This window comes from Grampus griseus (assembly GCF_964374135.1).
Source record: "Grampus griseus genome assembly, chromosome: 13".
NCBI lineage: Eukaryota > Metazoa > Chordata > Mammalia > Artiodactyla > Delphinidae > Grampus > Grampus griseus.
Window position 1 is genome coordinate 56,750,336 of NC_139007.1, and position 25,512 is coordinate 56,775,847.

General features: G+C 38.8%; 1 protein-coding gene across 1 annotated transcript in view; it reads left to right on the plus strand.

The window, feature by feature from the left end:
* Positions 1–25,512, plus strand: part of L3MBTL3 (L3MBTL histone methyl-lysine binding protein 3) — a 95,679-nt gene that overhangs the window by 13,324 nt on the left and 56,843 nt on the right. The window contains exons 6-11 of the mRNA XM_082669058.1: positions 149–233; positions 1,839–1,930; positions 3,873–3,977; positions 9,208–9,343; positions 11,248–11,339; positions 13,850–14,001. Of these exons, the coding sequence (XP_082525184.1) occupies positions 149–233; positions 1,839–1,930; positions 3,873–3,977; positions 9,208–9,343; positions 11,248–11,339; positions 13,850–14,001 (662 nt within the window). The remainder of the gene's footprint in view (positions 1–148; positions 234–1,838; positions 1,931–3,872; positions 3,978–9,207; positions 9,344–11,247; positions 11,340–13,849; positions 14,002–25,512) is intronic.

Here is a 25,512-nt window from a genome sequence, read left to right on the forward strand (position 1 = left end):
CTATATTCTTACTTTCTTTTAAAAGTTATGAAGTGAAATTGAAGAAGAGTCCAAAAAAAAAATAATGCTTTCTGACAGCTCTCTAACTTTTCATCGGTGCCAATTTCATGAACTTTTTAAAATCATAAACTTTTCTTCCTTATTGTAGGAAAACAAACAAGATGGAAGAATCCTGAGGGGTTCGCAGAGAGCCCGAAGGAAAAGGCGAGGTGATTCGGCTGTATTAAAGCAGGGTGAGTTGATGAAAGGAAGGTTTTATTTGTAACTTTATGAAGCTGAAAATATTTCACACAGGTACACATTTTAGTCTTAATTGTAATGCACACTATGGCAGTTAAAGGATCGTTTGGGGGTTCTCTTTGATTAAATTGTGTCAATAAAAATTAGAGTTTAGAAGAAGTAGATAAGGGGGAAAAGTGGAAATTAGCAACTTTTGAGTAGTGTCAGGGCAAACTTGAGACCACTTTCCATTATTTATTTTTCCATCCAGTAGATATCTTTCACTTACGCACTTTGACTAAAACCTCTGTTCTTATTCATTTCCTAAGGTTGTAGATTTTTAAAGTTTCCTCTCAACCATGACCTCCTGACCTGGTACCTTTTTTTTTTCTTTGTTCCTCAAGGAACACTTTATTCTCATGAGGAATCTAGTCCTTTATGCTCATGAGGCCCTGCCCTTCAGTACTTGGTGGATGAACTCGCTGCCTTATTCATCGTGGACCTTGGGTCATCTCCATAGAAGCCTCCGTGTGCCCCACTAGGCTGTATCCAAAGGAAGGACCTGCCACATCTGCCTGGCCGGTCCTCCACGTTAGGTCACTGTACTTTGCACAGTCCCGTTCTGACCTGCCAGTCACATTGTCCCTGCAGATCAAGGCCTGAACCCAGCGCTCCTCTTCCGGGTTTGGCTGCGTTCCTCGCTCATTCTGCTCTTAATTCCTCAAAAAGAGTTTGAGATATTTCTACCTGCGTCAAGCACACAGCCTAACTTTTACATTTGGGGGCAGATGACCTTCTATCTTATGTCACTGAAATTAAAGGGAGTAAATTCTCAGTTACTCTGCACTCTGCCTCAAAAGTGTCTTTATCCTGACTTTCCCTTCCCCTTCATTTCTACTCTCAGGGCTCTGGCCCTTCTGTGACCTTGTTCCTTCAGTCATTTCCCCCTCTTAGGTGTTCCTTTTTTTTTTCCTCTTCATGAGCTTCATCATTGCCTGTTGCAATCTCATCCCCAAAATACCATTCCCCCAATTTTAATACCCATCAAGCTGTTATACCCTTCCTTTCATTTTCATTTTTTGTCAAATTAATCCCAAATAAAATTGATATTAGCCGACTCCATATGTTTATCATTTATGTATTCTTTTGCTACTTCAATTTGGCCTTTGGCACCTTGATTCCCCCCCCCCTTTTTTTTTTAATCTTGGAGAAAGATTAACAGTCAGTCCCTAACCACTCAGTGCACTGACCTTTTCTCAGTCCTCAACTTCCTGATTGCTTAGGAAAAAGAAATTTGAGCATCCTGCTTCTAGAAGAAGCTCTTACTTGCTATAGCTTCCATGGTACCGTTCTTTCTTGGCTTCCTACTACATCTTCTTCATTAACCTTAAGTTCTTCTGCTTCTTTTCTCTACACTCATACCTGGATATACACACAGTTCACTTGTTAGCTCTCATTTCTTTGGAAGAGGAGCCAGGAAAAGAGATTGAGAAATACCAGCCATGAAAGTAAGAGAAGAGCCAGGCCTGGGGATAGTTAGGGAAGTGAGAGTTCATAGCGTACCACTCTGATTTCTTAGATTTGGAAATTCTGTCATTTTAGTTTCATTCGCTTTTCAGGTTTGCCTCCTAAAGGAAAGAAAGCTTGGTGCTGGGCGTCCTACCTGGAAGAGGAAAAAGCTGTGGCAGTGCCAGCAAAGCTGTTCAAGGAGGTACAGGCCCTTCTAGAAACACTGTCCATAACGCTTCCCTGGAATTGGTACTGCCATTTCTACTGTCTGTTTAGGAAACGTGACTTGGGATAATTTCTCAAACATATTATTTTTCATATGTGGAGGGGTGCCTCCGAGGGCAGCTAGCATTTATATGCACACCTTCCCCAGTGCCATGTGCGTGAGCACACCTCATGCACGCACACGCGCGTGCGTATGCTCTTTCTTCTCAATATTTACCAGGCTTTCTCACTGATTTTAAAAGGGATGTTTCTACTACTACTGAAAAACTAGTAGATGAAGAAGAACTAGCATAAAATTTCATGTCAACATCATGTCTTTGGGAGAATAAAAATGAGTTACTGTGGTTTACGTAATATCACAACAAAACATTGAAGGATGGGTTACTGTATAACTATGGAAAAATATTTTATCATGAGTGAGTTAAAATCAATAAAAGTAGTTCTGAGTGGGAACTGCTGTCTCTGGGCTAGACCACGGGTCAGTAAACTTTTTCCATAAAGGACAATAGAAAATATTATAGGCTTTATGGGGTATGTGGTCTCAGGTGTAACAACTCAACTCTGTTCTTGTAAGGAAAGTAGCTAGAGACAATACATAAATGAGTGAACATGGCTGTATTCCAATAAAATTTTATTTGCAAAAACAGGTGGTGGGCTGGATTTGTCCCTTAGACTGTAGTTTGCTGACCCTTGGTTTAAATGATTTAATTATATTTAATCATGGTATGTAAGAAATCTGCCATCAATACTTTGTCATATATCTGTATGAACACAGAGTTTTTAAGAAGTGGTGAGTATTCAATAAATTTTTTTTTAAAAGTGGTGAATAGTAAATGTTGGGATGATTACATCTACATTAAAATATTTAATATGTAATAGTAATTGCATATGACTTGTTCTGTATAATTATTTTCTGCAACTTTGGTCCTTTGCAGAATAGACTTTTTTACAATTTTTTTAAAAAAGCTTAAATACAGCTAATTACTTGAATCAGTAATACATTCATGTGATTAAAACATGAAGGCGCTATAAGAAAATTGTATGCACATATAAGCAATATATAGACACAAATCCTCCCCTCCCTGTCTTTAACCAAATGATAACATATGTCACATACTGTTTTGGACTTTGCTTTTTGTCTACCTTAGCTTGGAGATTATTCCATCTCAGTTCATCTAACCACTTCATCAGTCTTTTATACTGATGCATCGTATTCCATCTTATGTTTGTTCCATAGTAATGTAAGCTGATCACTGTGGATTGACATATATGTCATATATGTATGTCATATATATTACATGAGTATGACACGCATATATGTGTCAGTCGGTAGGGACCACCTTAAATTATCATGGAACAGATATAAGATGAAATGCTATCTGTATGTATGGACTATATAATATATATACATGAGTCTTTTGGTAAGTAAATGCCTTGGTGAATAACCTCGTACACCTCTCCTTTAGCACATATGTGGCTATCTCTGTTGGATAATTCCCCAGGATTAGAATTGCTGAGTCAAAGAGAATGTTCCTTTTTATGGATATCATGCGATTGCTAGAGGTCGTACAAGTTTATGTCCCTATTAGCGATGTATGTGTGCATCTCTTTCCCTAGAGCCTTGCCAAAGCACTGCAACCAGACTTTTTGCTCTTTATCAGTCTGACGGGTGAAGTATATTTTACTGTAATTTTACTTTGTATGACTCTTATGGGGGAGATTGAGCATCTTTTTAAGTCGATAAGACATGTAAATTTCCTCTTCTGTCACCTGTTTATAGTCTTCGTGCATTTTTTCCATGAGATGACCCAGTGATCCTTTTCTTCTGGATTTTTAGGAGTTGTTTATGTATTTGGTTATATAGTCTTTATTGAAGAAAGGTGATCACTCACTAAAACTGCTGTCATTTTGCATTTTAGTATCAATCTTTTCCATATAACAAAAATGGGTTTAAAGTTGGCATGAAATTAGAAGGCGTGGACCCTGAGCATCAGTCCGTGTACTGCGTCCTCACTGTGGCTGAGGTAAGCTTTGCCTCATCTTTATTTTTAAAACAAAATAGTGATTATAGGGATTTAATAATGGGAAAAGGTGCCATTTGTTGAGTGCTTACTTTATGCCAGGCGCGGTGCTTAGCGTTTTGTAAACATTACCTCATTTAATCTTTGCAAGAACCCCTTCTCATCCCTGTTCTATAGATGAAGGAACTGAGGCTCAGAGAGGTTAAGTGAGGTATACAAGGCCACACAGCTTCAAAGTCGTAGAACCAGGATTTGACCCCTGGTCTGTCTGACGCCATAGGCTTTACCATACCATGTTCCTTAACATAAGGAACAGACCAACGGATATTTATATTAATTTCAGTATTTCAAGGTATCTCTTTGAAATTTTTCACGAAAAGATGTCCAAGTCAATTAGATATATCTTAGTCCAATATATTACTGAAAGCTCTTAGAATTTTTTTTTTCCTTTATGTGCTTCCCTCCTTGTTCTCTTCCTTGAGTCAGGGGTATGTATCTTTTAAAATTTTCCTCAAAGAATAAGACCATCACGTGTATTAGTTTTAGTTATCATAGTTTTCCTGCAGTGACTTAGTGGATTTGTAAGAAGTTTGGCTCCTACACAACACAGTCTCATCTGATAGCTGGATGATGACAGTCACCATAAATAATAACATACCGTTACATAGTGTGTACCATGGGACAGATGCTGAGCTGAGTGTTTTCCATGTATTAGCTTATATAGTTCTCAGAACAATTGAGATTTATGAAAACATTCAGTAAGTATAGACTGCTTTTAAGAAGTTGGCTGTAAAAGACAAGGGAAACTTTTTAAGGGAGGGGTGTGTGTGTGTGTGTGTGTGTGTGTGTGTGTGTGTGTGTGTGTGTGTGTGTTTCAACACTTGGTTTTCAAGGAAATTTATTTTAGTTTGTCTAGTTGTTTTTTTTATCATTACAGTAATGTTTGCTCATCCTGGAAATGTCAGCTGGTGTAAGAGTATATATAATTAAAAAACAGAAGTTCTGTGTCCACCCTGTTTTCCTCATTCTGTATCCCAAAGATAACGACACTTATGAGTTCATGGTGTTCCTTCCAGGTGTTTTCTCTGCATGTAAAAATATGTATAAATATATTTTTCTCTTTTTTACATGTAAGTGATATACATAATATTATGCAACTTGCTTTTGTGACACTGTATCTTATATATTATATTATACATATATAATATTTTTAACCAGTGAGTAGTATTCCAGTTCACTGAATTGCTGCAGTTTACTTAATTGTTCTCATATTGATGAACAACTGAGTGGTCTTCACTTTCTCATTATTACAAACAGTGCCTCTGTGAGCATCCTTTTATATTTCGGTGTTTTTTGTTGGCTTTTTTTTTATTTGTTTTGTTTTGTTTTTTGCATAGTGAGTATGTCTGTAGGAGCCATCCCTAGAATTACCAGGTTGATAGTTAAGGATGTTTAAATTTTGATGCATATTGCTATTTTGTGCTCCAAAAAAGTTTATCAGTCGTTAGATTGTCACCAAGAGTGTACAAGAATTTGTCTAAGCCTAAAAGATAGTTTTTTCTTTGCTTTTTCTTGCTCTCTCCCTCATCCCTCCCTTTTTGTTGTAATGAGAAGAGACTGGCTAGAGAATGCTTGAATTCTGAAGAAGTCATTGGGGAGCAGAGGATTGGAAGGCTCAGAGAGAGCAGATAATTGACAAAGAAGGGATGGGAGAAGATGGGATCCAGAGTATATGAGGAGATCCAAGCCTTCGCCAGCAGGGGGAGTCTCTCCTTGGGTTCTGCAGGGGAGAGCAGGAAAGGATGGGTGTGGTGGGCGGGGGCAGGTTTGCCAGTTTGGAGGCAACTTCTGGAAGTAAAGCGTCAGCTGAGATTGACGATAGAGATAGTGGGATTGGTAGCTGAAAGAGAGGGAGGAGGTTTAAAAAGGCCATTGTGAAGAATGGGAGAGGGAACTGGCCAGGCACGTCTAGAAGGATTGCTGTGCAGTAGGGAGAGTGCGGTAAACAGGTACATTTGATTCACGTTATTTATGGTAGTTATATTCCGTAAATACTACTGAACCATTGCGCTTAGGGGAAATACAGGGTTAGGTTCCTGGGAGCCTCTGGTCACAACATTCTCGGCAGCCGATCAGCACTAACCTTGTTTTATGTTTCTGTGTGAAGACAACCTGTATGTCTATTGTTGATTCCGTAACATTGAACTCATGGCCAACAGCGCTGTAACTTATGCCTGATGAAGCTTATCTGTTACACAGATCTTCCCTGTCAGGCACTTGCCGGCCTTCCTGTACTTAGGAACACTTCCTAGCACTTCAGTACTAGGCTTACGGGCGGTTTTAAATAGCAAAATCACAACAAAAAGCACGAAACATGAAAAAACGTGACACTAAGTAGGTAACATAAAGGACACTTGCTCGTAGGGTGAGGTACGAAACACGAAGGCAGAGCATCTTGCCTTGTTCAGCCTCAGCTGGAAACTCGCATGATGGGTGAGTCAGAGTTTTCACCACTCTGTGCATGCCCATGTCCCAAGACCCCACAAATATTATTTTGGGGTTACAAATGTATGTTACCAAGGTGAATTTGCAAATACGGAAACCATGAATAATGAGGATTGACTGTGTGTCATCTTCTTCCCTTAGCACCAGTTCCTAGACCAGGTATAGGTGCAGACTGGGTGGATCCTTGAGATAATGGAATTTTGTCAGACAACATTTTAGGGCAACAATTTAAAATGTTGATAAAATATTTTAAGTGACTGCGAAGGAAGGAGGCTCCAGAGAAAGGAGGATGCTAGGGAGAAAGTAGAGGAATCAAGGTGAGATGCTAGAGTTTTCATTGAGATTCAGAAGGAAGTGTATCGGGAGTAACTGGGTTAGCAAACTGAATGGATGTGTTAATTTAATCGTTGAAAGGCAGCGCAGTTTCTGATGGGACAAGATCCATGGGAGAAGAGGAAGTGCAGGGAGAAAGAGCTGCAGTATTGGCTGAGTCACCCATGTGCCTGGTGGAACTACTCAGGATGGAAAGGAAGAGAGTGAGCCAATGCTTAGTGTGATGAGTGACAAGGGATGTGTGGGAGGTAGTGTGCAGGATGATGAGGGCGAAGTGGTGCAGCCACAGGGCACAGGCCTCAGAGGAGCAGGGTGGAGAACAGGCCCAGGAGCGTGGTGTGGCCTGAGGCAGGAGGCCACGCTTGGGCCTCGGAGGGATGGAGAGTAGGAGAAAGAGCAGCCTCCACTTGAGGGAAGGCTTCAGAGGGAAGAAGCAGATGTGCCTTTGAGCAAGGAAGTTGAGGGTGGAGGAGGCTGTTTACCAAAGGGTTTCAGAGGGCGTGAGCTATAGTAGAGAGATTACAGGGGGAGTAGTGGGAAGTTGACAGCGCATGGGGCAGAAGCTCAGAGCAGTATGACCCTGAAGGATTGAAGGGATAAATTACTGAAGGGGCTTGTTTCTTAGGCATTGACCAGAGACAACTGAGGGTAAGGCAGGGTGGGCCTGCCTAGCTCCATGGATTGTAAGAGAAGCAGCCCCTGAGCTCCTCCTTGGCATGGGATGGGTGGGGGGCAGCCACCTACCCTTCTCGAACGATTGTGCTTCTAGAGACTCCAGTCTCGGCTCTGCAGGGTGTTCTTATCTCTCTGGGGGGAGTCAGCTTATTTTCACTTTTATATATGTAGCATTAATACCTTCTATTTTTTAATTTTTATTAATTTTTATTTTTTTTTTGCGGTACGTGGGCCTCTCACCGTTGTGGCCTCTCCCGCTGTGGAGCACAGGCTCAGTGGCCATGGCTCACGGGCCCAGCCGCTCCGTGGCATGTGGGATCTTCCCGGACCGGGGCACGAACCCGCGTCCCCTGCATCAGCAGGCGGACTCTCAACCACTGTGCCACCAGGGAAGCCCTACCTTTTATTTTTTTTAATGCTAATATATAAGATAAAATATTTAAAAATCCATCTTTCCCTTTTGCCTCTTCTTTCCCACTTCTCAAAACAAATCATTGTTAATATTTGGCATCTGTCCTTCCAGACTTTTTTTTTTACTGTGAATTTACATATATATGTAAGTATTTATATAAGTGTGTGTGTCTAAATACATATACTTTTGTGTGTGAGTCCATGTATGTATTTATGTATGTATGTGTGGGCATATGTATACACACATAATAACATACATATACCCACAGAAACATACATAAATACATACATGGACTCACATGAATATAATTTTTCTCATAAACTGTGACTCACTCTGTAAGTTTGTTCTGCCACTTGAATTTTAACAGTATGCCCTAGAGAACTCTTCATGGCAGTAACCGTACAGCTTCCTGATTACTTTGGGATTGTGAATTGCCCTGGCTCCGTGCTCTAATCTCAAGCTTCTTGTTAGACTTCTGCAAGGCAGGTGCCCTGGAGTGGTTAGAGTCTGATGTGGCGTGTGGTTCCACTTGAACACATCTGCTGTGCTAGTGGGAAGGAGACTGAGAGGCTGAACTGTCTTGAGAGCCCAAGGCCAAGTGTGACCCAGCGAAGGCCCCAGAAACCTACATAACCTTTTTTTTTTTTCAACTGAGAACTCCCCCGAGTGGGGCCCTAATTTAGGCAGATACGTGGCATCAGCATTCGGCATGCATTACATAGAGGGAGTTTTCACTGGATTCCAGGGAGCCTGTCTCATCTGAGTACGAACTGGGGAGGCTTTTCTTTCTTTCTCCCCACTCTGCTACTAGTGGAGAGGAAAATAAGTTGACTTCTCCCCGTGTCTGCACCAGCCATGGTCTGGCTGGATATTGCTGTGTGTGGAGCTTTATAAAGGACAGAGAGCTAGCACTGAGCCAGTGCACAGCAGGGCACCCACTCTGGCACCCTGCAGGAGCTGTGCACCCTGTGCTGCCAGCTCTCCTTGGTAGCATGTGCTTGTACAATGTAGGGAGTGAACAGAGGACTTGTCTGCATAGGAGAATTGTCATCCAGGATGCATGTGCTCCTGGTGGAACTGAGGATGATGCCAGAACACTGTAGCTCAGCTCTTCCCAATGTAATAGCCTTTGCTTTTAGATTTTGTTATTTGTTCGCTTGTTTTTGTGGCTGTTAACAAGGGTTCTTTGATTAACATAATCCATATCATACTTGATATCCATGTTAATTTATTTTTGTACATGTGCAGAAATATTCTGGGCTTTTTGTTTTGTTTTGTTTTTTAATCGACCTCCTTTACCTGTTTCAGGTTTGTGGGTACCGGATAAAGCTGCACTTTGACGGATATTCTGATTGTTACGACTTCTGGGTAAATGCAGACGCTCTGGATATTCACCCAGTTGGGTGGTGTGAGAAGACTGGCCACAAGCTCCATCCTCCAAAAGGTATTGTCACTTTTTAGTTTCACATTTTATATTCTGAAACACTTATTTTCTTATATCTTAATTTAGATTTTTAAGAATTCAGACTTTATGATTATTCAGGTGGGCCCAAATTTAAGCTTATTGTTAATGATGAAAAATGTTTATTAAAGTGAAGGAAATTTAGGGCTTCCCTGGTGGTGCAGTGGTTAAGAATCCGCCTGCCAATGCAGGGGACATGGGTTCGAACCCTGGTCCGGGAAGATCCCACATGCCGCGGAGTAGCTAAGCCCGTGCGCCATGACTACTAAGCCTGCACTCTAGAGCCTGTGAGCCACAACTACTGAAGCCCACGCACATAGAGCCCGTGCTCCTCAACAAGAGAAGCCACCGCAATGAGAAGCCCGTGCACCACAACCAAGAGTGGCCCCTGCTCGCCGCAACTAGAGAGAAAGCCCGTGCGCAGCAACAAAGACCCAACACAGCCAAAAATAAATAAATAAATTAAAAATAAAATAAAGTGAAAGAAATTTAAAAAATAGGATCCTACTTAAGAGAATAAACTATGTCCATGTACTTACTTGCATGTCACATAACATCTGCTTGATACTTAATTTTGACTCTACAGGTTTTAGCTACAGATTTCTATTTCATACACACACACAACACACGCACAAATACATCCTTGAAATATGATTGAAAAGTTAGTTCTAACCTGTTTACATAGCTAACTGTTTACTGACATTTCAGTAAATAAAAAATCTTGAGAAATTATGCATTGAACTTACATATCTGAATATTTAGGAGACTGGAAAGGAGAATATAACACTGAAAATCAGTTCAGCTGGGGGTTGGACTAATAGCAGTTACTCTTTTATTATTAAATTCTTTATATTACAGTCTGCCAATGCTTCTGTCTGTTTCATGTATACAAAACATCCAAGAATAACAGATCCTATCTTTTTCAGTTCATCCCTAATATATTTAATAATTTCTTATTTCCTTCCTTTTCATATTACATTCAGTATTTTTTGCTTGATGTCAAAGAACCAGGTTACTAGTTTGATATTTTTGGCCTGTCTCAGGGTTATTGGGTTTTAATGGACAAGCTCTCCTTTGGTTTTAAGTGAAAAATTAATGGCAGAATGGCATTTTCAGATAACTGAAGGATCAAACAGAAGCACCTAGAAAAGTTAAGGATGAAAAAGAGAATCTGTAAGCCTTTGTATAAATTGGCCTGTTATACATGGTGAATTATTAGCTGTTCCTTTCACACCAGCCTCTGGACTTTGATGGAGGTAGAAGCGAGCACATGAGTAGATAAAATTAAATGCTCAGTTTCCTTTTTGAAGAAAATGTTGGTTTTACCAGCATTAAACATGAAATTGTGAAAATTAAGACAAGGACGTTTCCATTGTTGTAATTTGCCAACATGCTTACTTCATGAATCTTGAATTGTCCTTCTTGTGGTGACAGGCCAGAAAGATTTTATCTGTTGTTATTACCATTTTTTCCAGCTTCCCACTTGTTCCTACAAGTTAGTCTCCCAGAGTAGAACGGGTGAGGGAAAAACAAAGAACTCAACTGCTCTAGCTCACTGCTGAGGAATTCTACCTAAATACTGGTAGAAATGGTCTGGTAATAAAAAGAAGTCCATCTGAGTACAATATATGTTTGCTTTCTTACACCTTTTCTTTTCATCCATTACCATTCATTCAGAATTGAAAAACATAATATAATTTGTTGGAAATCAATGCCCTGTGTATAAAAATACATAGATATAAATTATAAGTTAAATACTGTCTATTTAAAGAGTCACCTGATTGCTTGATTTTGGCATGTTGGAGTTACAGATAAAAGTAGGAAGGGAAAGCTAAAGTGTGAAGTATTTTGGTATTTTACTGTGTGTTTATATGTGCTTACCCTAGGGTATAAAGAAGAAGAATTTAATTGGCAGGCTTATCTCAAGACATGCAAAGCTCAGGCTGCTCCCAAGTCATTATTTGAAAATCAGAATATAGTAAGTACCTCCAAAATACTTCTCCTTTCACAGGAACTGGCTTTTGAGTGTTTCACTAGATAAATTACAAGGGATAACAAGAAACTATAATAAATATTATAGCTTTGGTAAATACAGTGCTCTTATCTTAATTAAACTTTAAAATTAGCTTAAAATCATCCTGAATAAATATGTTTTTGGCCATAACATGGCTGTCTTTTTTTGTTAAATAATAAAAGGCAACATAGTATAAAACCTAGCTATAATTTACAATTAAGGTGCATAAGAAAAATTGTGACATTTCATTGTTATTGTCACTCGGCTTTAGGAGTGCTGTTCAGATGGGATTCACGTAGTGAGATGCATGTAGCCCCATTTAGGTTTGCATGCTAGGGACTATCATTTAAATCTTCTCTCCAGCTTCTAGCTCTGTTCCGCAGTGTAACAGAAGCAAAGTCTGGATGTGTTTGTATTTTCCACTTCTTGACCTGTTGGCATCTCTGAGGAGGCCTGATATGTTAGTCTTCTTCCCTGCCCTAGTTCTGATCTCATTGGAAAGAACAGAGAGCAAGCAGGTGGAAAACCAAAGTCTCATCTTCATAGTTGGTAAGGGCTCAGTTGGAGTACATGCATGGCCTGTATCTGCTGGCAGATGCGTTTCTTGATTCTGAGCCCTGGGGTTGAAGAGATTTACTGGCCCTTCCCGCCTCACCAGCCAAGCCCAGGAGCACTGGACCAGGGCAGACTACCCTCTTGCAGGACAGCTCTTGCTCCTAGAGGGGCAGAGTGGAGACTGTTATGTCCTGTAGGCCAGCTTACTCTTAAAGGTGTGACCAGTTCCTCTTTCCAGATTCACCAGTTAGGGACAGTGAGTGAGAGCGTAGAGAGAGGCAGCCATGTTTCACTAGGGATTCCCTCCAAATAAATATCAGGAGTGGGGAAAACCTTCTCACACACCCCAAATACCCTCATTTGGGAAATGACATTAACCGGGTGTTTTGAGGGCATCAGTCATGGCTGAAACATTCTCTAATCGAATTGTGAACATAAGCCAGGTTGAGTTAGAGAACTGGAGAGGGAGTGTGTGTGTGTGTGTGTGTGTGTGTGTGTGTGTGTGCGCGCGCGCATTTAGGTAATTAATAGAGATAATGAGCCAGGCTATTATTTTTAAATGTCTTAATTGAGAGGATAACTTAATTGCTGAAATGTAAATACTGCGTAGTCATTCGGCATCATTCTCTGTCAAGACAAGGGAGGAAGATCAGTCAGGTGGAAAACTCAGCAGCCTGCTTGCTGTCACTGCTCCAAGTTTCCTAATCCTTGTCTGGTTGTCTGGTGATGAGTTCAGTCAGGAATTTGATCCACTGCCTTGAACCATCGTCTTAAATTCTGCGCATTGCTAGCACAAAACTTAATCTTGGGCTGTGTGTTCGGTATCTAAGAGGCAATTAATTTTTCTATTTCTAGATTCCTCTACCTCAGAATACTCAAATATTTACGGTCAGAACATTGATAAATAATTTCAGGGCTTAAATATGTAGTAACAGTATCTGTGTAGCATTAGTGCCTGATCCTTCGACTCAGACAGAACTTCACTCTAACATATTCAGATACATGGCTGTGCACGTTTTTCTGATGATAGCTGTATAATTATAGTAAAAAGAGAGATAACATCTACTTTGCTTAAAGTGATTAGAATAGTATCTGTGCGCTTCAGTCTGGACAGAAGGATTTTTTTGAGAAGGGCTGAAGTGATTTGTAATGTGTTGTGATTGATATAACTGATATTCAGGTACTTCTCTGAGATTCAGATACTTTTCCTCACAAAAGATTGTAAGGAATGTTTACACCTGCAGCACCTCAAGCACTAAGTCTTACTGAACTTATTATTGTCTTAGTCTCATGTCCCAGATGGCTGATAATCTGTGGATTTCCATATGTTACACACTATTTTGAATGGCTGTATGTGTTAACAGCCAGTTCTTTTCGTGCTATTGTGAATAATATCTGTATTGTTGAATCAAAGTTGTAATAATTTGTAGCCTTTTGTATAGGAAGATGACCTACTTTCAATAGAGTACTCTTTTGAAAGACCTTTTCAGAAGTGGGAGTGAATTTATACTGACTTACACACATTTTTAGCGTAAGTGCTTATTTTGTGTGAAATAATTTTCATTGTTAAGTCTGTAATAAAGGAAAAGAAAAACTGAAAGTAAACTCTACAGTAAATAAAACTTGCCTAACTTGTGTAGTCATCTAAAGTATCAGGACACATGTTAAAATTAATTAACTTTGTGAGGTTATGGGTGTGTAAGTTTTAAAGGTCCAGATAGTTAATTGGGTGTAGCAACAGGACACTTTTCTTATTGCTACTTGCTGGAAAGCAACTCTGCTGTAAAAGTGGTTCTTGATTTTTAAATTATGTGAATACGGTTGATGGATGCCAGGCCTTCAGGCAGAGGTGCAGAGAGGGTGCAGGTTTTTGCTGTTAAGTGTGTGCTTATCTCTAATTAAATCTGTATGTTTCATAGACAGTGATCCCATCAGGCTTTCGAGTTGGAATGAAGCTTGAAGCTGTAGACAAAAAGAACCCTGCATTCATCTGTGTTGCTACGGTAACAGATATGGTGGACAATCGTTTCCTCGTACATTTTGACAACTGGGATGAGAGCTATGACTATTGGTGAGACATTTTTTCCATTGCTGTGTGCTTTATTAATTGAGTGTTTATCCAAGTACATGATTTAAAAACAGTAATAATGCAAAGCTTATGACTAAAGTAAAAGTGCTCTGTCCCACTCTTTCCCATTTCAGATTTTTAACTTTTTACCTGTTCCATATGGCGTATATTTCTAAATAACATCCTTTAATTCTACTTCGTGATTTGTATTTTAGTTGACTTCCTCCTGTGGAAGTGCAATTCATACCACACTCCCAACAGATACTCACACGTGAATGTATGCACGGACTCACACTTCCCCTTCATCTCATTTTTCAGGAAAATATTTTAATCTTCCTTTCATGTTTTCATGCCCAGTAGCTAACTTAACTATTTATAATTGCTGAAATACAAATTATTAATTGAGGAATATTGTTTTTAATCCTTATGGGTGTTGACTATACTACATAAAGTAGTGGGAGCAACATAATTCTAAAATTACATAATCATAAAATAATTATAATAAAACCATGAGATTTTGATTAAGCAATTGAAATAATGACTTTTCATACCAAATTCATGTTCGTTGATGAAACTACAATTCAGTTTGCTGGTGAAAGTCATTTCTGCACTGTTTGGTTCCTTCTGGAGAATACTTACAACGAGAAGTGACAGACATCTTTATAAAATAAGGCTAATGTTACAGTAGCAAATGGAGTTTAATTTTTATAAATGTAGCTCAGTTTCAGGAAAGCTTGTTTCCTGTCTTTTTCAGTGTGTGTATATTTAAATATTCAATAGAGCCATCAATAATTTCCATTAATCCTCAAATTGGATTCTCAGACAGGCATCAGTTTTACTTGCATTGTTTTAAAAAAGGAGAGACAGTGAAAGCCATTTGCTATTCAGACTTTTAAACGGTGAATTTTAAAAATCTGAATTACATGTTACATATGGTTTTCACAGAATTTTTTAAAGCAGTTCCATGATCACATCGCATAGAGTCAAGTACTTGTCAATATTTTAGTATGTTTAACCCAGCTTTTTTCTGCAAAGCATAATTTTCCTCATAGGGTATCTTTTTATTCAGTTTGCTATCAAATTTATTATTGAAACATAAACCATTTCAAGTATATACAAAAGTGAGAATAATAGCGTGACCCTCCTGCAGCCATTAACTACCACCAGCAGTTACCAGTTTACATCAGTCTTGTTTCCTATGTTTTCCTACTCCTAAATTCCCAACACCAGGATTGCTTTGAAGCAAATTCCAGATACCATGGCATTTCATCTGTGAATGTCTCTTCTAAAGATATTCTTTTTCTTTCTTCAAATATATAAAGTTATAAATGGCATAATGTCACTAACATACTTAAACATTCTCCCCCAATTGTCTTGGTTTTCTTTCTTGCTTGCTTTAGGTCCAAATAAGATGCACATTTTATGATTGCTTTGATGTTTCTCTTGATCAGTTTTAATTTATAGATTCCTATTCCTCCATCATTTTCTTCCCCTTGTAACTTTTACTGAAGAAACCAGGTGGTTTTTCCTGTTGAGTCTCCCGCATTCTGGGTTTGCTGATTGAATCCTCATCGTATTGCTTACCATGTTCTTCTCTTTCGTATTTTCTGCAAACTGGTGGTTTTTGTTTCATTTAAAATTATGTGTACCTATCTTGAGTGAGTGAATAGATGAGAAAACTGTAAATTTAGAAATATTGTAATCTGTCCTGGGAGGAACATATTTCTCCCTCCTGTGTTTGATGTGCTGTGATGGTGGCAGTACCAACTTGATGACTAGGATCCAGTCCTTTTATTAATAAATGATACTTTAAAACAGTAGTTAGAATTTGTTGAAATGAGAGCTTTTTGTTTTTAAAGTTCTGATTCATTTAGGGAGAACTTTTTTTAGAGCTTTTGCCTGATTTAAACAAAATGGGTGGATGTTAGTTCCAGTTATTTTTGTGGTCTTATAAGTATTATAGGGTTTAAAAGTTAAGTTGCTTATTTGACGTAAGATGCATTTCCTTTAAAAACATTCTTCTGGAAAAAAGTAATGAGGAATTCTAGAAGAATTTGTCACATTTTTCTTTGATGGCAAATGCCTAGGGACTAGGAAGCATCCTGGGTTCTTATTAGAAAGAGCAGGGGAAAAATTGATCTCTTTCAGCTCTGATTTTGCACTCTTATGAGCACAACCAAATTATTTTTAGAATGGAATGTACTTTGAGGATATACTTATACTTCTAACTCTTGAAGTTATATTTTATTAATTGTCAGAAAAGGAATAGCGGTGTGTTCTCTGCCTCAATATACAATTAAGGCACATTGAAAATTGCTTAAGTGCACTGGAATTTCTCCAGCCTTATTAAATATTATGTTCTTTGATCTTCGAATTTTCGAATGGTTAGTATCTGCATAAATTACTTAGGTATGTAATTGAGGATACAAATTGGATTGTTTCCCAATTTAAAATAGTTTGGAAATGAGATTTTTTCCCTTTGAATTGGACAGTGATCTTATCTCTTTTTACCTTAGTGGGAATTTGAAAGCGCTCACGCATGCATGCACACACACACACGTGTGCGCGCACACACACACACATTTGTGGTACTGCATGTTTAATTGCAGTAAAACATTTCTTCCTTCCAAAGAGGAGTGCTACGTGGGATTTAAATTTATGTAGGATTGAAGTAGTTTTTAATGAAAGGAAATAATATACATATATTAGAATAATAATTGGTTTACCTCTGGGTTTCCTCTGTGCTTTTATTACTGGTAGTTGGTAGTCGTTTAATTCTATCCCCTTGACAGTGATTAGACTTAGGAATAATCCTAAATATCACAGAATATTGGAATATTGGAAAGAACTTTAAGGATGGCAGAAGGAAAGCCCTCCCAGTGAGGATGCCACCATCCTCCCGGCGCAGCGTGTGGCCTCTTTCCCTCAATCATCTTCCGATGCCTGAGGGCTGGGCTCCACAATGAGGAGTCACCCCCTCTCTTCCCTCAGGCCCTGGGAAGGAATCTTGCTTTTAAGAAATGTTATCTTCGGAATAGATACATGTATTTGTATAACCGAATCAGTCGCTTTGCTAGCACAACATTGTTAATTAACTATACTCCAGTATAAAATAAAAAGTTAACAAAATGATAATATTAATAATAATAATAAATAATAGCAATATGTGACCCAATCCCACCTCCCCCAAAAAATGTTATTTTCACGTGACCTTGTCTTTTGGGAACCAGGAAGCCATGACAGCAGGACTTAGGCGACTGTGGACTAGCATGAGGTTGCCACTTCAGCCGTCTTTGAATTTCAGTCCAGTATCCCAGTGAGTTAGGCTGAAAAATCATCAAACAGATCTATGAAAAAGAGAAGCATTGAGTTAGTGAATTAGAACAAATATGGGGCTGGGACCTTTTACTGTTGTTTCCAAGTGGATTGCACACTTCTTCTATTTTTTTTTTAGAGATGGGGCTCTTTCACATTTGTACAGTGAGAGTAATATTAGTTTTATGTGTCTGCCCAAAATAATGTTGAAAAGCTGCATTGCGTTGTCAGTTTCTTAGAGCGTTGTCAGAGTTAACAGGTTTGTCATCAACCATTAAATTTGGAAAGCAGCCCTTGATGGTGGTGATGAGTCACAGAGATGACAGGGACCCAGGTAGCTCTGCACTTCAGTCTTGAGGGGCTCAGTGTCTGGGAACGGAGAGAAACGCAGCACTGCTGTCTTGGCTGCTGGAGAGAAACGCAGCACTACTGTCTTGGCTGCAGAGTTGATGGTGGTTAGTGCTTAATGGAACCAACTGCTTGCTGTCTCTGGTGGCAAATGGAAGGAAAGGCTGACTGACTCACTGGAGTGTTCTCGGGGAGGTCTTCCTGGGGACATGGGATTTGAACTGGACCATGAAGAGTGATAGGAATTAGTACTTAGATGTTGGGATGAAATATTCCCGGAAAGCGCTGCTTATGTTTAAGCCCATGGGGCAAAAATGGTATGTTTGGGGTATGGCAGCCCGGGGATTCAGTAAGTGACTTAACTCCTCTAAGCTTTAGTTGCCCCCTTTGCAGAAAGGATTAAATAGTTCCTATCTCACAAGGTGGTGTGAGGATTAAAATAAGAATTTTAGAAACAGAAACCAGTTTGCAAAAGGTTAAAGAGATAGCTGTAAAGGACATCAAGCACAGAAGTTTGGCCATGAAGGTGAAAGTGGATTATTGCCTGAGGGGGAGTCAACCCTTGAGGAGGGTTTCCTGCACACAGAGAGTGTTGAGCTTAGTTGAAGGAAGGAAGCCACCGTAGAGGGAGAGCGGAGATATCTGAGACTGAATAATTGAGGATACCGCGTCCTGTAGGAGGGGCTAGCCTTGGGAAGAAATAAGCTTTATTCTCACTCATGGAGGAAATGAAGACAGGAAAGGAAAATTGACGCTAGAGTGATGAGGTGGGGGGACCTCCTTTATCTGTTCCTAGTAGTCACTGTGTTAGTGAAATCAGGTTTTAATCTTGAAGCAAATTACGAATATTGAAAACAGCCACTGTGGGGAATGGGTTTGGAAATGAGTTAGGGATGAAAAGAACTACGATGACTCCGTATGATGAGGTTTGGGGTTTAGTAGTAAAACAGAGTGTTGGAAGCCCTGAAGAGTGAGCGCAGAGTGGGAGCCAGGAAGGTGGGCCCTGGGAAATAAATTGACAGTCGTCATGCTCTGGATTTAGGGATTGAGAGAGACCAAGTGTGCTGTATTGCTTCAAAGAATCTAAACCATTGCTTGAATGAAGACTTTGAGGTTTTCCTTAAGTGAGCGTCTTGAAATGTTCTTGTTTGACTCTCTGCCGAGATCTGGGGAGCCCAGCGTGTGCACCTGACTTTCGTTTAGCTTTTGGCTGTGACTGATAGAACCAAGGTCCCTTTCTTTTTAACCCCAAATCGCTTAACCTCTCAGTGTTTCCATAAAATGAGGATCTTAATGTTTGCTCGCTCTATATTACAAACATGGATTTTTCATGAATTATTATTTCTGTTATTATCTACCAGTCTAGGTCTGATTAGATCTTAGCAGCCTTCATAAATAATTTGCACTTACTTGTGAAGTGGACTTAAAAAAAATATTTTTTGGAGATGGAGTTCTTTAACAATACACAGAAAAACCCCAAAGAAAGAAAGGAAAGGCACAGGGAGCAACGATTTGCCAAACTTTTCACCATTAGTTGTTCTTCAATATATCTTTTCTTGGTTACATTTCTGCTTCTGAACACTAGATGGGACTAAGAGATGACTTGTGTTTCAATAGTAACAAAGGATTTCACAGCCTTCCAACTTCTGAACGAAGTGGTGTTTGTTTATTGAGGAGCTATAAGTAAGCTAGATAAAAATAGGGCTATTTTTATTTTCATCATTGAGACAGTTTCCTGGTTTATTTTAGACGGTGACTTTGACCAATATTTAAATAATATTAAAACCTTATATAAGATTCAGGCAGTACAGGAATGAGTGGCCAAAATACGCTAACAGTATTTTCCTCGCTTATAATTTATAGAGAAATCCAGTAAAATCAAAAGAGTTAATTATGTCTAATGCTTGTATTTCAATCAACGCGAACCTGACAGTTAATTAGAAGTACTTGATAGTTGTCTTAAATTGGGAAGGAAAAAATTAAAGTATCATATACTTATTTTTTCATTTTTAAGGATCCCTATATCAATTAACAGCTTTCCCTAGAATAAAATAAAAATTTCCCTAAAATAAAGGCTGCATCATTACTAATAATGCATAACCAAATAATTGTCTAGGAAAGAATAGTACAGCTGGAAATCGAGCGCCACAGTTTCGCTTATACAATTTATAATAATGCCTCGGAAGGAATTGGGTATTCAAATATCTTTTATGACAATGTATAGTGTAAGAAATGTACCAATTGCCATATGAACTGGGCGGCATTATGTCTTCCTTTCACATTTCTAAAATAATGACATACACATACACATGTAACCCTATATAGATTCAGAAAAATAATAGTGTCAGGGAGGGTGGGCAGGAGATATTCAATAAGTGAATAAAAACCTTCAACTATAAATTTAAAGTTATTTTCTACTGAAATAATTTTGAGAAAAATCAGCATTAAGTTGGGGTTCCATCAGCTCATCTTGTGTTACTGGTCAGAGCTGCTCACTTGGAAAGATTGACTTGGAAAGTGGTGACTGGATGTTAGTTCACTTGCAACATTTCCTAGAAAGTTCTCTGTAGTCTGTTAAGTGTGCAATAGCATTATGTCTAAAAAAGCAATGTATATACCTTAATTTAAAAACGCTTTACTGATAAAAAATGCTAACCATCTTCTGACGACACAGCATTGCCACAAACCTTCAATTTGTAGGAAAACGTGATCTTTACAAAGCACAGTAAAGCCAAGTGGAATAAGGTGAAGTATGCCTGGTGTAGAATAACTGCAGTCTTTAATATGCCAGTGATGTATTTTGTAAATCTCTAAGAGGGAGATGTGTTATTTTCCTCAAATATTTGATCATAGGGTCCTGACGTTTTTTTTTAAACTTCATGATTCCTATCATTTTTGAGAACACAGATGGGAAATGTTCTACCAACTTTTTTTTTTAAGGTTTTAATTGTAATATTCCTCTAGATGCTTGTATATTTTGCAATACTGTTATAACTACTCCCTTGTAAGTATAGCCTCTACTTCCTTATATTGTGTTTGCCTGGCAAAATCCCAGTTCTGGTTGAATCTGACTTTCTGCCTACTCTCTGCCTGTGCCTCAGCGGTTGAATATAGCTGGAGAAAGACACAACATGCTGACTGGCCTAACTCACTTTCATGACTGCTAACCTCAACGGGGCCCTTAGTCCTGCCCCATAATCCTGCTACATGTCCTTGTCTATTCTTCCAGTAAATTTCACTCCCCTTTTTATTCCCTCAAATCTTTCACAGCCCCTCTCGTTTTCTCCCACTCAGTTGATAAGTTTGCTTCCTGTATCACTGACAAAATAGACATGGTCAAAAGAGAGGTCCACATGCTCCCACCATGTAGTCTCCCCACCTTTCTGATCTCTGTGGAACCTTCTCTCTAACTGTGCGTGATGTCCCCGTGCTCTCACGCTTTTCTGTTCCCTCGCACAGAGTGAGTTCTCTTCTGCATTGATGGGTCATCCCTCTCTTTTGAATTATTCCTACGGTACCCAAGCAGGAGAAAGGATTTTTGTTTGTTTTGATAGTTGTTGTAGCCCTAGCACCTCGAACAGTGCCCTGATCATGGTAGTCGCTCAGCATATATGCCTTAAATAAATGAAGTAATATTTCCCATCTTTTAAAAAAAAGTTTTATTTTGAAGTAATTCCAAACTTAATGTACAGAGATTTCCATATATGCCTAATCCAGCTTCCCCTAAGTATGTCCCAAATTGAAAAAAAACCAACAACCTCCCTTTTTCTAATTTCTCATTTCTCTGCTTCCTTTTAAAACACAACCCCTTAAATGTATTTTCTGAGTTAGCTATTCCCATCTCCTTCCACTCTCTCTCTCTTTTTTTTTTTTTTGGCTTTCCATTTTGTTTATTTATTTTATTTTTTGTACAGCAAGTTCTTATTAGTTATCTGTTTTATATATATTAGTGTATATACGTTGCTCCCAATCTCCCAATTCATCCCATCACCACCACCACTGCCCCCCAGTTTCCCCCCTTGGTGTCCATATGTTTGTTCTCTACATCTGTGTCTCTGTTTCTGCCTTGCAGACTGGTTCATCTGTACCATTTTTCTACGTTCCACATATATGCGTTAATATACGATATTTGTTTTTCTCTTTCTGACTTCCTTAACTCTGTATGACAGTCTCTAGATCCATCCATGTCTCTACATATGACCCAATTTCGTTCCTTTATATGGCTGAGTAATATTCCATTGTATATACGTACCACATCTTCTTTATCCATTCATCTGTTGATTGGAATTTAGGTTGCTTCCATGACCTAGCTATTGTAAATAGTGCTGCAATGAACATTGGGGTACATGTGTCTTTTTTCTTTTTTTTTTTTTTTGCGGTACGGGGGCTTCTCACTGTTGTGGCCTCTCCTGTTGCGGAGCACAGTCTCCAGACACGCAGGCTCAGCGGCCATGGCTCATGGGCCCAGCTGCTCCACGGCATGTGGGATCCTCCCGGACCGGGGCACGAACCCGTGTCCCCTGCATCGGCAGGCAGACTCCCAACCACTGCGCCACCAGGGAAGCCCTACATGTGTCTTTTTGAATTATGGTTTTCTCTGGGTATATGCCCAGTAGTGGGATTATGGGTCATATGGTAATTCTATTTTTAGTTTTTTAAGGAACCTCCATACTATTCTCCATAGTGGCTGTATCAATTTACATTCCCACCAACAGTGCAAGAGGATTCCCTTTTCTCCACACCCTCTCCAGCATTTGTTGTTTGTAGATTTTCTGATGATGCCCATTCTAACCGGTTTGAGGTGATACCTCATTATAGTTTTGATTTGCATTTCTCTGATAATTAGTGATGTTGAGCAACTTTTCATGTGCTTCTTGGCCATCTGTATTTCTTCTTTGGAGAGATGTCTGTTTAGATCTTCTGCCCATTTTTTGATTGGGTGGCTTGTTTTATTAATATGGAGCTGCATGAGCTGTGTATATATTTTGGACATCAATTCTTTGTCTGTTGATTCATTTGCAAATATTCTCTCCCATCTGAGGGTTGTCTTTTCGTCTTGTATGTAGTTTCCTTTGCTGTGCAAAAGCTTTGAAGGTTCATTAGGTCCCGTTTTTTTATTTTTGTTTTTATTCCCATTACTCTAGGAGGTGGATCAAAAAAGATCTTGCTGTGATTTATGTCAAAGAGTGTTCTTCCTATGTTTTCCACTAAGAGTTTTATAGTGTCTGGTCTTACATTTAGGTCTTTAATCCATTTTGAGTTTATTTTTGTATATGGTGTTAGGGAGTGTTCTAATTTCATTCTTTACGTGTAGCTGTCCAGTTTTCCCAGCACCACTTACTGGAGAGGCTGTCTTTTCTCCATTGTATATCCTTGCCTCCTTTGTCATAGATTAGTTGACCATACATGGGTTTATCTCTGGGCTTTCTCTCCTGTTCCATTGATCTATATTTCTGTTTTTGTGCCAGTACCATATTGTCTTGATTACTGTAGCTTTGTAGTATAGTCTGATCCTTTTAATGTGCTGTTGGATTCTGTTTGCTAGTATTTTATTGAGGATTTTTGCATCTATATTCATCAGTGATATTGGTCTGTAATTTTCTTTTTTTGTAGTATCTTTGTCTGGTTTTGGTGTCAGGGTGATGGTGGCCTCATAGAATGAGTTTGGGAATTTCCCTTCCTCTTCAGTTTTTGGAAAAGTTTGAGAAGGATGGGTGTTAGCTCTTCTCTAAATGTTTGGTAGAATTCACCTGTGAAGCCATCTGGTCCTGGACTTTTGTTTGTTGGAAGATTTTTAATCACAGTTTCAATTTCATTACTTGTGATTGGTCTGTTCATCTCTTCTGTTTCTTACTGGTTAAGTCTTGGAAGGTTATACCTTTCTAAGAATTTGTCCATTTCTTCCAGGTTGTCCATTTTATTGGCATAGTGTTGCTTGTAGTAGTCTCTTAGGATGCTTTGTATTTCTGCCTTGTGTGTTGTAACTTCTCCTTTTTCATTTCTAATTTTATTGATTTGAGTCCTCTCCCTCTTTTTCTTGATGTGTCTGGCTAATGGTTTATCAATTTTGTTTATCTTCTCAAAGAACCAGCTTTTGGTTTTATTGATCTTTGCTATTGTTTTCTTTGTTTCTATTTCATTTATTTCTGCTCTGATCTTTACGATTTCTTTCCTTCTACTAACTTTGGGTTTTGTTTGTTCTTCTTTCTCTAGTTCCTTAAGGTGTAAGGTTAGATTGTTTATTTGAGATTTTTCTTGTTTCTTGAGGTAGGATTGTATTGGTATAAACTTCCCTCTTAGAACTGCTTTTGCTGCATTCCATAGGTTTTTGATCGTATTTTTGTTGTCATTTGCCTCTAGGTATTTTTTTATTTCCTCTTTGATTTCTTCAGTGATCTCTTGCTTATTTAGTAACATATTGTTTAGCCTCCATGTGTTTGTGATTTTTACGTTTTTTTCCCCATAATTGATTTCTAATCTCATAGCGTTGTGGTTGGAAAAGATGCTTGATATGATTTCAGTATTCTTAAATTTACTGAGGCTTGATTTGTGACCCAAGATGTGATCTCTCCTTGAGAATGTTCCATGTGCACTTGAGAAGAAAATGTAATGTGCTGTTTTTGGATGGAATGTCCTATAAATATCAATTAAATATATCTGGTCTATTGTGTCATTTAAAGCTTGTGTTTCCTTATTAATTTTCTGCCTGGATGATCTGTCCATTGGTGTAAGTGAGGTGTTAAAGTCCCCCACTATTATTGTGTTACTATCGATTTCCTCTGTTATAGCTGTTAGTTGCCTTATGAATTGAGGTGCTCCTATGTTGGGTGTATATATATTATAATTGTTATATATTCTTCTTGGATTGATCCCTTGATCATTATGTAATGTCCTTCCTTGTCTCTTGTAACATTCTTTATTTTAAAGTCTATTTTGTCTGATATGAGTATTGCTACTCCAGCGTTCTTTTGATTTCCGTCTGCGTGGAATATCTTTTTCCATCCCCTCACTTTCAGTCTGTATGTGTCCCTAGTTCTGAAGTGGGTCTCTTGTAGACAGCATATGTATGGGTCTTGTTTTTGTATCCATTCAACAAGCCTGTGTCTTTTGGTTGGAGCATTTAATCCATTCACGTCTAAGGTAATTATTGATATGTATGTTCCTATTACCATTTTCATAATTGTTATCAGGTCTCTTTTGTAGGGTCTTTTCTTCTTTTGTGTTTCCCACTTAGAGAAGTTCCTTTAGCGTTTGTTGTAGAACTGGTTTGGTGGTGCTCAATTCTCTTAGCTTTTGCTTGTCTGTAAAGCTTTTGATTTCTCCGTCGAACCTGAATGGGATTCTTGCCACGTAGAGTAATATTGGTTGTAGGTTCTTACCTTTCATCACTTTAAATATATCATACCACTCCCTTCTGGCTTGTAGAGTTTCTGCTGAGAAATCAGCTGTTAACCTTATGGGAGTTCTCTTGTGGGTTATTTGTCATTTTTCCCCTGTTGCTTTCAATAATTTTTCTTTGTCTTTTATTTTTGTCAGTTTGATTACTGTGTGTGTCCGCGTGTTTCTCCTTGGGTTTATCCTGCCTGGGACTCTCTGCGCTTCCTGGATTTGGGTGGCTATTTCCTTTCCCATGTTAGGGAAGTTTTCGACTATAATCCCTTCAAATGTTTTCTTTGGTCCTTTCTCTTCTCCTTCGGGGACCCCTATAATGTGAATGTTGTTGCGTTTAATGTTGTCCCAGAGATCTCTTAGGCTGTCTTCATTTCTTTCCATTCTTTTTTCTTTATTCTGTTCCACAGCAGTGAATTCCACCATTCTGTGTTGCCGGTCACTTATCTGTTCTTCTGCCTA